Genomic DNA, 16,804 nt, shown 5'->3' with positions numbered 1-16,804 from the left:
TCCAGTTGAAGGAAAACGACATTAAACAAGGTGTAAAATTATATGAGCACTGATTGACAATGATAAGAATAACAGGCCAATTATATTGGTCTTGTGAATTTATAACATGCAAAATAATTGATTATAATTTCCGACTTGTAGATGTAATGAAGCCATTGATAAGAATGATCAAATGACATAATATGCAGAATAACGAATATTATAGATTATTTAGTAATTTACTGATCAGCACCATGTTTATTTTTTTTTAAAAAAATTAGGATATCCAAATATTAGATTATTTAAGGGATATTGACGCATAATATTACGATTTTTTTTAAAAAAAATATTTCCCACAAACTTTGAACTTGACATATAATATTACGAACTTAAATAGTTGTTGGATTTTTTCAAACGTAGAAAATTTGGATTTTTTCGACCGTAGAGAAAAAATGGATTTTTTCCAGTTACATTCAAATTAGATGGATAACCTTATCTGGCTTCTAAGGACTTTATAATCGCATACTATAATTTTCAAATGATAACCATATCTTAAGAGCATTAGCAATAGGGTCCCTAGCCACTGCCTAGTGGGACGACGGTCGGAAAGGGCCCCTATTGCAACAACCGAGCAGTGGGGAAGGGGAGGGGCACCGATAGCACGGGCTAGGCCGAGAGGAGCTCGACGGTCAGTAGGTGTTGGCTCGGCACCTATAGCGTACTGAGCGACTGCCGCCGAGCCGTAATTTTTTTTGTAATTTCTACTTTATATATATAACTCCTATATATATATATATATATATAACTCATTGCACTTCATTTTTTTTAATATTTGATAAACACCAACAATTAAAAATAGAATAAATTAGAGGGCTTTTTCGAAGATTGTGGAAAGGGGGTAGAGAATGACCGGGATGTGGGAAGGCTTTAATGATGTGGCATATGGAAATGATATTGCTATTGCTAATGCTTTATATGTGTAATAGCAAATGAAAGTGCAAACCGATTTTGTTGCCGGTAGAAAAATTCAAAAATGATTTAAATTTGTAATATTATTGCTAAGTTTAGGGAGTATTCGTAAAAAAATAAAATTTGGAAAGTTTTCGTGAGTATTTAATTATTATGGTTACTCTCATAAGAGCATCCGCAACGGTGGTGGGGAAGAAGGCCGCCATCCGTGCCAACGGCAAGGACGAGGCTCGCCGCCGCTGCGCTCGCGCCGCTGGCACGGCGCTGCTCGATGCATCAAGCAGCGCCGTGCCAGCGAGCAGTCGACGTGGCGGCACACGATTGGGCAACGGCATAGCCGTTGCCTTTGAATAATTTTTTTTAAATTCGTTAATTAATTTTAAATAATGATAAAAAAATAAAAAAAATATATTTTTCAAATCCCAAAAATATGGCCGTTTTTTTTGCCCATTTTTTTGAAATTTTTTGATTTTTTTTTATTTTTTCCCCAAAATCATCTATAAATACACACATTCATCATCCATTTATCACATCAAATCATCTCTCATTCATCTCTCATTCATAATTCTCATACAAACTATCAACACATTCATCCTTCACTCAAAACCTCAAATGGATTTCACCCATATTATGGCGGAAGCGGAGCGCGAAGAACAAGAATACTACGAACAACATCGTGCTGCTTACGAAGCATATGTCGCGGCGAATACCCCCGCTCCTCCTCCTCAACGAACTAGATCAAGTCGCCGCTACATCCATCGTGACCGGGAGGGAGCCCACGAAAGGCTCGTTGCCGACTACTTTGCCGACCAGCCGCGGTTTCCGGCAGATTACTTCAGGCACCGTTTTCGCATGTCAAAGCGCTTGTTCATGCGAATTGTCAACACATTGTCCGCACGTGTTGAATTCTTCCAAACAGGTCCAGATGCAGCCGGTCGGCAAAGTATCACGCCGTTGCTGAAGTGTACGTGTGCCATCCGATAACTCGCTACTGGGCAAACGGCCGACATCTTCGACGAGTATTTTCATATCGGTGAGTCCACTGGAATCCTTTGTCTAAAGAATTTTTGCGAGGGCGTTCGTTCAGCTTTCGGGGATGAATTCCTTCGGGCACCCAGCACCGATGATTGCCAACGGTTGCTTCATCTTCACGAATCAGTCCATGGCTTTCCCGGAATGCTTGGCAGCATTGACTACATGCATTGGAGGTGGAAGAATTGCCCGAATGCTTGGAGGGGGCAACACTTAAGCGGTCACAAAGGCAGCGGCCTAACACTTATCCCTGAGGCGGTCGCCGACTACCGCCTATGGATTTGGCATGCATATTTCGGCGTTGCCGGAGCCAACAACGACTTGAACGTGCTCTATTCTTCACCACTCTTCAATGATGTGATGAATGGTGTAGCATCGGCGATCGACTTCACCATCAACGGAAATGCATACCACATGGGTTACTATCTCGCCGATGGTATCTACCCAAGGTGGTCGACGTTCGTGAAGACGCTCCACAACCCGCACGACCCGAGACGGGTTCTTTTTGCGCAGCGTCAAGAGTCCGCGCGGAAAGACGTCGAAAGAGCCTTCGGGGTCCTTCAAGCCCGATTCAACATTGTGAAGGCCCCGGCTCGGCTGTGGTACGTGAATAATATCGCTGACATCATGTTCACGTGTATTATCTTACACAACATGATTATAGTCGACGAAGGGCCGAGGGCAGCTAGCTTCTACGACGAGGATGAAGCCGGAAGCTCAACAACGAGGTCTCCCCCACGCCGAGGTGAGCATACGACGGTTGGCCAGAGGATCGAGACAAGGCACACAATGCGCGATACCCGAACCCACATTCAGTTACAAGAAGACCTAATCAACCACATGTGGATGAAATTCGGCAACGAGTAGTGGTTTTTTTAATTTTTAGTATTTTAATTATGTAATTTTTAATTTTTAGGCTTTTAATTATGTCGTTTTTATTTTATTTGTCATTTGTAATTTTATTTAGATTTTTTTAATGAATTTTATTATTATGGAAATGTTATTGTTTAATTGAATTTTAAATTAATTGTGCTTGTCCTTGCGGAAGAGCACAACTGTGGGTGTTGTGTTTTTGCCAGAGAGTAGGTAGAAAAAGTGGGGCCGAACCCATAATCGTGCCGCTGACAAGAGCATGGTTGTGGATGCTCTAATACAAGTGCCCGCACACCATTACTAATTTAGTAATTTTTGAAGAGCGTGAGAAATGTAAAACCCGAGTCAACAAGATAATCCTTCCAAATCACTTAAAATCCCCCATTCAACCCTAAAAATCCATTCTTTCTCCAAATTCTCAAAAACTCAAAAACCATGGCCGACGCCACTGTGATTTCCGACGATCTTCCGCCCGAACATACCACTGATTTGGATTACGGCCTTTCGGTTCCGCCGTTTGACTCCGCCTTCTTTTCCCAGCAGTTGATCGATGATGGTGGCGCCATTGGTGGTGACAATCATGTTGTCGACGATTTCGATTTGGATTTCTCCTTCGAAGATCTCTACATTCCCTCCTCCGAAGAGCTCGACGACCTCCTCCCTATGCAGTTTCAGGAGTTCGGAAACGGAGCGAATCTCCCGCAATTTCAACCGAATGCCAACCAATTGGACGCTGTTTTCAAGACAAATTGTCCAGAAGTGCGTCGCGGTTCGGACGATCACAGCTCCGATGGCTCCGGGGTTCTCGATTTCGGGTCGTCGCAATTGGAGTCTCATCAGATTTCCGGCTATCTCAATATTCCATCAGAATCGGACGGATCGAATAGAGGAACTTCTGAGAATTGCGGCAGTGGATTGAACGTGTCGGATTGTCCTTCGCCGGAAACTAGGGCTTCGGGGAATTGCGGCTCTAATGTCTCTGAGGACTCCAATGATCGTGCTGCAAATTCGGTGAGTTCTTCTCCACATATGAATAAGAGGTCGACTAGAATTGGTGTTGTTGATCAGAAAATAGAGCCACCTAAAATCAATGTTAGTAGCTCTATGTTGAAAAGGAAAAAGGGTTGTGAAGAGTTGCCTAATAATAATGTGGATTCCAGGATTAAGCTTAGAAAATCTAACTGTAACTCAGAAATTAAGCCAAATGTTGAGGCGAGCGATGACGACGAGAAAAGGAAGGTGAGGTTGATAAGAAATAGAGAGAGTGCCCAATTATCAAGACAGAGGAAGAAGAATTATATTGAGGAGTTAGAGGAGAAGGTGAAGATGATGAATTCGACGATTCTAGATTTAAACTCGAAGATTTCGTATTTTATGGCGGAAAATGCGACTCTCCGGCAGCAAATGAGTGGAGGTGCAGTCCCACCTTCGCCTATGGCGCCTCCTCCTCCTGGGATGTATCCAGCGGTGATGTATCCATGGATGATGTATGCTCCACCTTATATGGTGAAACCACAAGGGTCTCAAGTGCCTTTGGTGCCTATCCCTAAGTTGAAACCTAAGCCAGCATCACAAATGCCCAAGTTAAATAAGAAGGCCGAGGGCAAGAAACAATCGGGGCTAAAGACGAAAAAGGTTGCTGGCATCAGTTTTCTTGGTTTGTTGTTTTTCATCATGTTATTTGGAGTTTTGGCAACGATGGTCAACATGAGGTATGGAGGAGTCAGGGAGACATTAAAAGGTGGGGAAAGCTATGCTGGAGGTGGGTTCTATGAGAAACAACATGGGAGGGTTTTGATGGTGAATGTGAGTGAGGCTGATGGAAGATACAGTAATAGAAGCTTGCGATGTGGTCATGATAAACCTATTGTTGATGGTTGTATTCAGGTCCGTAATGATAGTGAGCCTCTTGTTGCGTCGTTATATGTCCCCAGAAATGATAAGCTTGTTAAGATAGATGGTAACTTGATTATACATTCAGTTTTGGCGAGTGATAAAGCCTTGTCCTCTCATAAGATTGGTGGTGATGAGACTGCTAGTGCAGTTTCCGGAGCTCTAGTTCCTTCTAGCGCGGTTCCTGGTGTCCGAATAGATGGTGCTAGGCGTCCCCAACTACCGGCTCTTGGTTCTGGCTCGGCTGACAAGGATATCAGGAAACCAGATGTCAAGATTCAGCAATGGTTTCGTGAAGGACTTTCTGGTAACTATCGTCTTTCCTCAACCTGTGATACCTCAGTCACGCACTATGTTCAAAATGATTCTTGAGCCATATTTCTTTATTCCTTTCGGGTTTTTCTTCTTATGCTTGGAAAACTTGTTTGGTTACCTTATTTCTCGAGTAATACAAGCTCTCGTATTCTCCATTTTCAGGGCCAATGTTAAGCTCAGGTATGTGTACTGAAGTTTTCCAGTTTGATGTATCGCCGACTGCTACCTCAGGAGCCATAGTTTCTGCCACCACTGCCAGAAACATATCCGAACAGCAAAACCACAACCTCACACACATCAACAAGGCAATGAGTCGTAGAATCCTTCGTGGTCTTCCAGTACCACTTCCTGAATCCTCTCATAACATTTCCAGACCACACAAAGGAAGAAATTCACAGAAAGAGAACTTGAAAGGTATCAGTTCTTCATCTTCGATGGTGGTTTCTGTGCTCGTTGATCCTAGAGAGGCGGGTGAGGCTGACATGGATGGTGTGATGGGGAAGAAGTCCCACCAGAGAATTTCTGTCGTTGTCTTGATTGACAGCGTCAAGTATGTCACTTATTCATGCATCCTTCCGTTTAAGAGTTCTGCTCCTTATCTAGTAGCTACTTGATAGTGAAATAGGGCCAGTGTTTTACAAATCATTTGTTTCCAGTGAGTTAGTTCTTGGATTGTACAAATGACTTATTCCCCATGTATTATACAAATAACTTAGTTCTTGGATTGTACAAATAACTTATTTCACAAATCAACCATCTATTGGATTATTTTGATGAAAATTTGTCAATGTAAGTTGTCTCAAAACATATATTTGAGTGACAGCTTAACAAAACACCTCAAAAGAAGAAAGGTTTGAAGTATTCTTTTCTCCGACATCAAAGGCTTTTTACACTTCAAAGGAATCAAGAATTGCTTGCAGGGTTTTCTCTGATGACGGCCACTGCTTGTCGTTGGCGCTGGCGACAAAGAGGATGACGGTGTTCCCCTTCGCCGTCGCCTTGGCAAGATTGTGCGATCCCGTGAGAGCATATGGAGTATCAAGCACATACTTGTAGTACTGCAACAAAACAAGAAGCAAAAACACTTGAAATCTTTCAACTTCACAAGAGAATCATAATCAAAGATTCATCATGAGGAGATACCGTCTGAACGCCTCGTTTCTCGATGGAGGTTTCGACGAGCTCGTCGGGGTCTAGAGTGTTCCCGGTGACAAAAGGGCCAAGAGAGGCAATGACCTTCTCTGGGGTGCCAATATCTTCAATTGTTGCATTAGGCTTGTTTGTGAGCCTTATGAGGGGAGATGCCACCACCTGGATTTTCCCCTGCTTCTCATCTTCGAACTTGACCTCGATCCACGGCTCTGCACACTTGGGCTGGCAATAGTTCCCAGACAGTATGTTTGCTATCCTCATCTGCTTCCATGTTGGTGGCAGGATGAACTTGTAGGGCTGTACATTTCCTGCACCCAACTATATTAAGAGTTTTTATAAGCAGCACATAAACGCAAATGCGGGAGACGTGGAAACCACCACGAAAACAAAGTGAAACAACGTAAAAAGAAGTAGAAGTAGAAGAAGAAAGGCATTCTTGAAATTTTTTCAAGAAACCAAATGCCGTTAAAGAAGATTTGAACCTCCAACTTAGTGGCGGACGGGAAGCATCTTATCCACTAAGTTGCACTTCATCATCAAATTGAAACACTGATGCATATAGTTTTATCAAACATAGTAGGTTACATGTGATCATCCTTTATCAACTAAGTCTTGAAATCAAAATATACATTTATACAAACATGATTTTAAAAAGCAGTCACTATGTCACAAGTAAAACTCAAATCATTCCTCAAAATGAACATATCATCATACTATAAAATTTGCAGATTTGTGTAAACAAAATTAACAAATGTGTGTGTGTGGATAGATAGATTACCTGCACGAAGGGCAGGGGTGTCTTTGGAAGTGGCGGAGAAGAGGACGAAAGAGGGGTTGGCCGGAGAGGGCGGGAGGTAGGATCCCACCTCCACCTCCCTGGCCAGTGAAGGCGGCGGAGGAGAGATGAGGAGTGGGAGTAGAGCTGCTGATCCGTTCAAGAAATCTCTCCTTGAGAGAGAAGTGAGGTGCAGGCTGGAATCTTGGGGAAGTTTTGGTGAGAGTTTGAAGGAGGAGAGAGGAGTGGAGAATGATGGAGTTGGACTGAATAGTGAAGAAATTGCTGCCATGGTTGAGGTTTGGGAGAGAGATAAAGGAGATGTTAAGAAGGTTAGGCACTTGGGAATATGGGTCTTGGATTTTGTTTATCCATTTTGGATGAAGTTAGACCATCCACAATAGGAATAGCCCAGCCATAGCCCAGCCACTGCCACGTCATCAGCACTAAAAATCCTCTTGCCACATCATAAATAGCCCAGCCATAGCCTAGCCACATCATAAATAGCCCAGCCACATCACTAATAACAATTATATAAAATGACATAATTAACAATCACACAATATACGGAATTTAATTTACGAGACATATACGGGAAAAGTTTAATAATACTATTAAAATTTTAAAAAGTACAATAAATTAAAAAAAGTACATTAATTTAAAAAAAAATACATTAATAAAAAAGAGTGACAATTCACTCCTCGTCTCCGTCGCCGTCGCCTCCGTCGCCACCATCGTCGTCGCCTCCGCCGCCTCCGCCGCTGCCGCCGCCACCGGTCTCCCTCCGTATAGCCTCCAACTCGTCCTGCAGGCTCATGAGCAAGGTTTGAAGCACGCTCTTCTCCACGGGATCCGTCGCCACCCGCCATTCGGCCATCGTCTTGATCAACTGAGCGCGTGTTTGGGCGCGAGCGAAGAATTTGAGGTCCTGGGTGGATTGGCCAAGGGGGGATGCCGACTGGACCTCATGGGAAGCCCCGGCGTTACTTCTCGCCGCCTGCTGAGCGCGTCTGCGCCCAATCGGGCGAGGTCGGCCACCGACCGAACGCGGCGTGGGGAACTCCTGCGTCGTCTCGGGGAGGTCGTGGGAACCTCCGCTGCTGCCGCTGTAATCGCCGGTGTAGTTCAGTCGTTGCTTCTTCGGCCAGCCAGAGTCGACACCTACTCGGAACTTCTCGGACTCGCTCAGTACAAGATAGCAGTTCCAGTAGGTGAAGTCCTTGTATAAACCCTTCACTGGGAAGGCTTTCTCCGCTATTCTCCTGCAGTCATCCTCCGTTTGGCCACTGCTCATCATGCGGAGTGCGTTGGAGTACAAACCCGAAAATCGGGAGACTGCCGCCCTGATTCGGTTCCAGCCCTTCCGGCAATCCTCCCCGTTGCGGGGCCTCCCCTCCGGGCAAAATCTCTGGTAGGCTACTGCTATCTTGCCCCACATGTTGACGATCCGTTGCTCGTTCGAAACGAGAGGATCGTCGCAAACACTCACCCACGCCTTGCTGAGAGCGACGTTCTCGTCGTCCGTCCACCTCCTCCGTACCTCCTCCTCACCCGGCTGCGACGACTCGCCGACCTTCTTCTTGCCCTTCTTCTTTGGGGCGCCACGCCCCGGCACTGCCCCCCCCTGAACTAGAGTCTCCGGAGCTCCGAGAGTATCAAACCCCAACTCATCCAAGGAGAAACTATCAAACCCCAAGGGTGTTTGGGTCGATGTGTGCGAAGACCCAGTCGAAAAATCAAAACTAGGGCGATAGACATCCCCCGCCGTCGCCGGGGACCCCCCAGGAGTCCCCTGTGTAGCCGGTACGACCCCCGGAGTCCACTGTGTCGCCGGTGCTCCCCCGGGCATCATCTGCATCCCGGGTACCCACCCCGGTATCGGCGGAAACCCCCCCGGCGGACTCCCCCCATTGGGGCCCCGGGCATCATCTGCTGCCATGGGTACATGTTGTAGTACCCGGGCACCTGACCCCATCCACTTCCCACAGGGATCGACAGAGTTTGTGACCCGCTACTCCCGGAACTAGGCTCGTTGTTGAGATCCATTTCCCGTTGTTGATCTTGAACATAAAGAAAGATAGAGAGAGTACTCGTTAAAACAAGTGGTGCGAATGAAAATGACGAGCAAAGCGCGTATATATAGTGTTTCGGAAAAAAAAAATTAATTTTCGCGCTGGGCGGTGCGCTGGGCGATCCGGGAGCTGCAATAGCGCCGAAAGGACCGCCCAGCCGACCGCCCAGCGCCACGCCACCGCCCAGCGCTGCGCGGTTTCTCTCTCCAGTCAGCAGCTGGGCGGCTGCAATAGACCGCCCAGCGAACCGCCCAGCGCCGGCGCTCGGCTGGGCGGTCGCTGGGCGGTTATTGTGGATGGTCTTATGGCTGCATTTCATTCAAAATAAAATAAGGAAAAGAAAAAAACTTAGCCTAATAATCCTCCTTCCAATGCTCTAATTTGACTCTCTCTTCCAATTTAGTTGACATAAGAGCATCCGCAGCGCTGCTCTTAGGGACGGACGGTGTTCGTGCCGCTGGCGCTGCTCGTCGCTGGCACGGCGCTGCTCGATGCATCGAGCAGGTCTGTGTCGCTGAGCAGACTGACACGGCGGCACGGGATTGGCCAACGGCAAAGCCGTGGGCATTTTTGATTTTTTTTAAAATCAAATTTAATTTAAAAAATCAATTTTAAATAAAAAAAATATTTTCTCACTTCCCAATAAATTATATCCGTTTCTCCTCACTTTTAATTTATTTTTCAATTTTTCCCCAAAATTCACATTTTCATCTATAAATACCCCTACTTCCACACAAAAAATTTCACACCACACTACACAATTCTCATCTAAATTCTTTTATCTTCTCTTATCAATTCTCAATCTTTCACTCTTACAAAAAAAAAATGTTTGGCTCCGCCGATCACCCCTCTGACTCCCGCGGTTGGAACCATGAATGGTTCGGCTCACGACCATTCCCTAGTCCGGAAACGCAATTATCGGCCCCTCTTCAAACCCAAGGGTCTCAAGTTCCGGGTGGCTACTGGCCTTACCCGGTGGACGACCAAAATGCCCCCGATGGGCGATACAAGTGGGCACCCAAACCCAGATCGGGAGGGAGAGGCGGCTCTCAAACTCCTCCTCTTCCTACTCCTCGTGATGTCCGCACCCCGTACACTCACGCGGAGATGGATCAATTATTCAAAGCCTATTTGATTATCTCCGAAGATCCGGAGGTTGGCACGAACTATAGGGGTGAGCAAAAAAATCAGAAACCGAATATCCGAACCGAACCAAACCGAAATTTTGAAATTCGGTTCGGTTTTTTTGGTTTTCCGGTTCGGTTCGGTTTTAAAAATAAAAAAATTTTGGTTTTTCGGTTCGGTTCGGGCGAAGAAAAAAAAACCGAAAAACCGAAAAACAAAATTATATATATATTCTATTAATTTAATATATTATATTATATATAATATATATATATTCTTTTAATATATTCTACTATATAATATATATTATATGTATTATTAATTTTATATTATATATAAATATTCTATTAGTATATATAAAATAAAATAAAATACACATATATAAATATATATTTCTATTATATTTATTTTTTTTTAGGTTTTTCATTTTTTTTCGGGTTTTTCAGTTTTGTTCGGGTTTTCAGTTTTTTAAGTTCGGTTTTCGGTTTTTCGGGTTCGGTTCGGTTTGGATTTTGAACTAAATTTGTTTTTTCGATTTTGGCAAAAAAACGAACCGAAACCCGAATGCACACCCCTAACGAACTAAAGCGGGGATAGGTTTTGGCGGCGAGTCTCTCGCCGGTACAATGAAACCCGCCTGGCTGGAACCATCGAACGCAATGAGAGTATGATGCGCAATGCCATATTCAGAGCCAACGAAGAAATCCAAAAGTTCCTGTGGTATTACCTCTAGAAAAAGCGGTCGGCGGGAAGCGGCATGAGCGAGCTCGACATCATCAGTGCCGCCTTGGCGACCTACCAATCCCTAAATTACAAACCATTCAAGTACCTTAGCGCTTGGCAGAAGGTCCGTGTGCATCCGAAGTATAGGGGAGGCATATCGTCCTCCTCCAGCTCCTCCAGCAAACGGTCGAGGTAGGTATCCCTATCCGACGCCGACGAGGATGAGGTGGCTAGTCAGCTCGTCGAAGCTAACTTGGGTAGCCTCGACGCCGGCCCGAGCAGTTCCCAACATCGGTCGCAAGGAAGGAAGAAGGCGACGGCCAACCGCCGTAGCGCCGCGACTCCATCCGCCCCCGCTCCCCCTCCCTTTGTGCCACCTCAACCCCCCACCAACTCGTTGTGGACCCTTTTGACCCAACTCAATTTGGCCGATAGGTCAAATATGACCCTCGAGCAACTTGATTCACATTTGGCATTGATAGGGGTCTCCGAAGAACATTGAGGATAGGGCCGGAGGACTAGTCTTCCAAGGGGTTATTTTTTAGCCTTTAATTATGTATTTTTTTATTTTTTAGGATTTTAATTATGTAATTTTTTATTTTTAGGATTTTAAGTTTGTAATTTTTATTTTTTGGGATTTAATTATGTAATATTTATATTTTAATGTATTTTTAGTAATTGAAGTATTTAAATTAAATAATGGAATTGTGGGACTCTTGAGTATGTGCTTGCGGAAGAGCATGAATATGAGTGTTGTGCTCTTGAGGAAGAGCAAAAAATAAAAAAGTAATAAAAGTGAGTCTGGGCCTATATCCGTGCTCTTGCCAAAGAGTACGGATGTGGATGCTCTAAATATTACTCCTAAGAAAGTGTCTTAAAATGAATAGATAAAAAATAAATGAATAGAGATCAAATTTAATCATTGCTTCATTAAATTAAGTTATAAGTACTGAGTATCAATAATGTGAGAAGCTCATCCAAAATATTACTATAAAGATTAAAGAGTATACACTCATCGAAAATATCACCCAAATTTGATCATGAATTGAAGAGTATCTATCAAATATACATAAGACTAAAATGTTTCAAACTCGACTACAAAATTAAAGTGCTAATATTTGGAAATAAAAGAATAGATATAAGCAAAAAAGAATGACAAAAAAGAAATAATTTTTCTCATTAAACAAAAAAAACATTAGATTGGGAGTGACGGACTAATTTTTTGATCCAAGAATGTTTGTCGCCTCTGCTTAATTTTTTACCTATCCTTCAGATACCAAAAATTGCATTATGGCAAAATCCGCCTAAGAATGTTTATCCTGATTCCTACTGCACACACATAAACAACATCGACACCAATTTGGCGTTAACATTCGAAGAAAGAAATAGATAGAGAAGGTATCGCCACGCATTTTTAAAGGGAAAGGGAACTGTGCTGGGATTCGTTTCTTGATTGTGATTGAGATCGAGGGCTTTGATTTTCTTGAACTGTTTCAGGTAAAGATTTGATATTTTTTTTGGGGAAATTTTGAGTATTTTCTGTACTCTTTTCTGTTTTCTTTGATGGGAGCTCTTTGAGATTGTCTTGTTTTAGTTTGTTTGTTTTATGCTATTTGAATTTGAATTGGCTAGAATTTTGAATGGAAATGGATCCCATATTAAATTGTGTGTATCGTCCCAAATTTGGCACTCATTTTGGGTCTTTTGAGCTATTTGTCTTGTTCCATGTGTGCAATTATAGTGAGAAACTTCAGATTTAGAAAGTAATTTTTTTTTGTAAATTGGAAGCCATAACCTTAGGGTTCCTTCTTGTTATGTTACCTTTACAGTTTAAGGATTATGTAAAAAAAAATTGGAGTTCTGTTTCTGGAGGCATGTATTTGGGGTTTTGATTAATGCAGAAAGTTCGAATTTAGAACTTTTTTTTTGTAAATTGGAAGCATTATTTAAGTTTCTTCTTGTTACGCTGCCTTTGTTTCTTTTGTTAGTTGATTGCAATTCTTTGAATTTTGCAGACTGTATTAAGTAGAGGAGTGTAGAATTTAATGATAATGTGAACAATAATAGGAGTTCTAATTCAAAAGCATATGGACTTTTGATCAATGCAGGTCATTTGACAAGAAAATGAGTGGTAGAAATAAGAGAAATGTGACTGAGAACGGTGGGGACACGGGTGAAGACTCGGTACTTGCAACCTTGGTAAGCAATGGGGATGACATGGGGCCGATGGTTAGGCTTGCTTTTGAGACGGGGAAGCCTGAAGCCCTCTTGCAGCAGCTCAAGTACTTGGTTAAGAAGAAGGAAGTTGAAATCGAGGAGCTTTGCAAGCTCCATTATGAGGAATTTATTGTTGCAGTCGATGAGCTACGCGGTGTCTTGGTTGATGCGGAGGAGCTGAAAAGTGAGCTGTCAACTGATAACTCTAGGTTGCAGCAAGTTGGAAGCGCCTTGCTCACGAAGCTCGAGGAGCTTCTTGAGTCTTATTCGATTAAGAAGAATGTGACTGACGCCATTAAGATGTCGAAGTACTGTGTGCAAGTGTTGAATCTCTGTGTGAAGTGTAATAATCACATCTCTGAAGGGCAATTCTATCCAGCTTTGAAAGCTGTTGATTTGATTGAGAAGGATTATTTGCAGAGTATCCCGGCTAAGGCTTTGAAGGCGCTGATAGAGAGGAGAATACCTATGTTGAAATCTCATGTTGAGAAGAAGGTGTGCTCCGAAGTTAACGAGTGGCTAGTTAACATACGGAGCTCTTCAAAGAGTATCGGGCAGACTGCTATACAATATGCTGCATCTGCTCGTCAGAGGGAAGAGGATATGCTGGCTCGTCAAAGGAAAGCTGAGGAGCAAAGCTGCTTGGGTATAGAAGATTTCACCTATGCTTTAGACGTCGAAGATATTGATGGGAATTCTGTTTTGAAATTTGACCTCACCCCTCTTTATCGAGCATTTCATATCCACAATTGCCTTGGGATCCAAGAGCAGTTTCGTGAGTATTATTACAAGAATCGTCTGCTGCAGCTGAAATCAGACTTGCAAATCTCATCAAACCAGCCTTTTCTTGAATCACATCAGACCTTTTTGGCTCACACTGCTGGCTATTTCATCGTAGAAGATCGGGTTTTGAGGACTGCCGGGGGGTTGCTGTCGCCAACTGAGCTTGACATGATGTGGGAAACGGCTGTGGCTAAAGTGACCGCGGTCTTAGAGGAACAGTTCTCCCAAATGGATGCAGCGAGTCACCTCCTCCTCGTCAAGGACTATGTGACTCTTTTTGGAGCAACACTGAGGCAATATGGTTATGAAGTTTCTGCGATTCTTGAAACTTTAAACAGCAGTCGTGAAAAATACCACGAGCTTCTTCTAGCAGAGTGTCGGCAACAGATCACTGATATATTTGCTAGCGACACATATGAGCAGATGGTGATGAAGAAGGAGTCCGAATACCAGGCGAATGTGCTCCTGTTTCATCTCCAAAGCTCGGATATAATGCCGGCATTCCCTTATATTGCTCCATTTTCTTCCATGGTGCCCGACTGCTGTCGCATTGTCCGATCCTTCATCAAGGATTCAGTTAATTACTTGTCTTATGGGGCACAGATGAACTACTTTGACTTTGTTCGCAAGTACCTCGACAAACTCTTGATTGACGTCTTGAATGAGGTCTTGCTCCGGACAATCCACAGTAGCACCACTGGCGTGTCCCAGGCAATGCAGATCGCTGCCAACATATCTGTTCTTGAGAGAGCCTGTGATTATTTCATCCAGCACGCTGCTCAGCAATGTGGAATCCCCGTGAGATTGATTGACAGGCCACAATGCGGTTTAACGGCCAAGATCGTGCTTAAAACCTCGAGGGATGCCGCCTACATGGCGCTTCTCACTCTGGTGAACTCAAAACTTGACGAGTTCATGAAACTCACGGAGAACGTGAATTGGACGTCCGAGGAGGCGACGGGGCTCGGAAATGAGTACGTCAATGAGGTCGTGATATATCTTGAGACGGTTATGTCAACTGCTCAGCAGATCCTACCCTTGGACGCGTTGTACAAAGTCGGGAGTGGCGCTCTCGAACACATATCCAACTCGATCGTGGGGACTTTCCTCAGTGATAGTATTAAGAGGTTCAGTGTTAACGCGGTTATGTCGATCAACATGGACTTGAAGGCGTTGGAAACCTTCGCGGACGAGAGGTTCCACTCGACCGGACTGCATGAGATATACAGTGACGGGAGCTTCCGGAGCTGCTTAGTAGAAGCCAGACAATTGATCAACCTCCTCTTAAGCAGTCAGCCAGAAAACTTCATGAATCCTGTGATAAGAGAAAAGAACTACAACACTTTGGACTATAAAAAGGTGGCTACCATCTGCGAGAAGTACAAGGATTCGGCTGATGGAATCTTTGGCAGCCTTTCGAATAGAGCCTCGAAGCAAAGTGCAAGAAAGAAGTCCATGGAAGTTCTAAAGAAACGACTGAGAGATTTCAACTGAGATATATCTGCATGGTTTGGACTGGCTAAAATTTTCTCAAGTATTCCATTAAATCTTTGATTGGATCTCTTTATATAGTTCGTTCTAATATTTTATCAGAACATAGTTTGTCATGGACTATTTATTCTTTTTCTTGTGTTTGACTAAATTAGCATGATTGAGGTCTATGTGTGCACTTGCATCCTACGTTTCAGTAGTTAATCTTTACGATACGTAATAAGGTTCTGATGATGACTTTTTAGTTTTCACGTTACTTACTGATGAGATAGTTAAACGTCCTGGATGTCCGGTGCTTGACCAATGAGCCAAACAGCCAGGAATCAGGAACTTCCGTTCACGTCAGTGAAGACTTTTTATGTGTACCGTTAACTGATTTACCATATTTAAGGTATCGAGTGATGGAACTTGAAGCTCAGCGGTTAATATTCTGACAGTTATTCTTGTATGGAGTTGCAAAATTCTTGCCTTCTTAGATCATTGGCATAGTTTCCATTTTTTTCAATTTTGAATTGCATAATTGCACGTGTTGAAATATCCAAATCTAGTTAGTTGGCTTTCTTTAATGATTATCTAAGTTCTGGTATTGGTTAGCTTGCTGTCTGCATGCATCTCAATATGTGCTGCAGCAACATTCACATGAAATGACGCGAGTGATGGTGACATTGCTATCAGCGGATTTCTTCTTGATGCCACATTTGCTCAGGTGCGCGTTCTTGAAAACTGTATGCCTCTCTGATTTGATGTGTCAAAGTTGCCTTTCGAAATCTGAATTGATGAGTATTTGCCTATTTGGGAAGCTTTTTCGTGTAGTCCACTGTAGGAGAATGTTTTTGGTCTCCTGGACTTGATTGTGTGAACTGTGAAGCATCGATGAAACGAAACAAAACTGTAGAATGCTTGACATTTCACTAGCCTCGTCTGTATCTGCTGTCGTGTTTGTAGTAGTGTTTTGTCTCTGCTTCACCATGTTGCTATTGAAAGCTCATAAAAGTTATTGCTAGGATCTTGGAAGCCCTCTGGTAGATTTTAGTAATCTTCGTTGTGTTCGTCTCTAATCTCTTTAAGGCCTTGACCTTTTTCCCTCGATGATCTGAATGCCTGAGGCGGATAACACTCTCGCAGTGCCGATAAAACTCTCACACCCTCTGCGTCGATGCATCTCTTTCTGTGTCGACACACCATTCCTAGGAGTTGTGGGATTTGAAATGAAAGAGATCCACCACACTATGTTTCTTGTACTATTAATTTGCATTTTCCAATCACTCGATTTTCATGTAAGCAGGAGTATGTCAGCAAACACCACCTAATACAAAAATATTGTTTGATCCCAATCAGGATTCAAAAAATGGTAAATTCTGGATTAACTTCTCTTGCTTATAGTATTTTGCATTCATTATATCAT

General features: G+C 43.4%; 3 protein-coding genes across 3 annotated transcripts; 2 read left to right on the top strand and 1 right to left on the bottom strand.

Moving 5' to 3' along the window:
- The first annotated feature begins 3,194 nt into the window (after positions 1 to 3,194).
- LOC121752200 (bZIP transcription factor 17-like) lies at positions 3,195 to 5,794 on the top strand. The gene is made up of 2 exons (XM_042147141.1): positions 3,195 to 5,053; positions 5,224 to 5,794. The coding sequence occupies exons 1-2, from the start codon at positions 3,289 to 3,291 to the stop codon at positions 5,673 to 5,675; spliced, it is 2,217 nt and encodes a 738-aa protein (XP_042003075.1). The 5' UTR covers positions 3,195 to 3,288; the 3' UTR covers positions 5,676 to 5,794.
- A 4-nt stretch (positions 5,795 to 5,798) lies between these two features.
- Positions 5,799 to 7,347, bottom strand: LOC121752201 (psbP domain-containing protein 6, chloroplastic-like). The gene is made up of 3 exons (XM_042147142.1): positions 6,992 to 7,347; positions 6,205 to 6,521; positions 5,799 to 6,119 (listed from the first exon to the last, which is right to left on the bottom strand). Exons 1-3 carry the CDS (start codon positions 7,278 to 7,280, stop codon positions 5,949 to 5,951), a joined length of 777 nt encoding a protein of 258 aa, XP_042003076.1. The 5' UTR covers positions 7,281 to 7,347; the 3' UTR covers positions 5,799 to 5,948.
- Positions 7,348 to 12,101: 4,754 nt separating this feature from the next.
- Positions 12,102 to 15,569, top strand: LOC121752387 (exocyst complex component SEC15A-like). The gene is made up of 2 exons (XM_042147430.1): positions 12,102 to 12,405; positions 13,017 to 15,569. Exon 2 carries the CDS (start codon positions 13,033 to 13,035, stop codon positions 15,400 to 15,402), a length of 2,370 nt encoding a protein of 789 aa, XP_042003364.1. The 5' UTR covers positions 12,102 to 12,405; positions 13,017 to 13,032; the 3' UTR covers positions 15,403 to 15,569.
- The last annotated feature ends 1,235 nt before the right edge of the window (positions 15,570 to 16,804 follow it).

Source organism: Salvia splendens, chromosome 10, assembly GCF_004379255.2.
Source record: "Salvia splendens isolate huo1 chromosome 10, SspV2, whole genome shotgun sequence".
NCBI lineage: Eukaryota > Viridiplantae > Streptophyta > Magnoliopsida > Lamiales > Lamiaceae > Salvia > Salvia splendens.
Note: the sequence above shows the minus strand (reverse complement) of the source record. Positions and strands in the feature narration are given on the sequence as shown.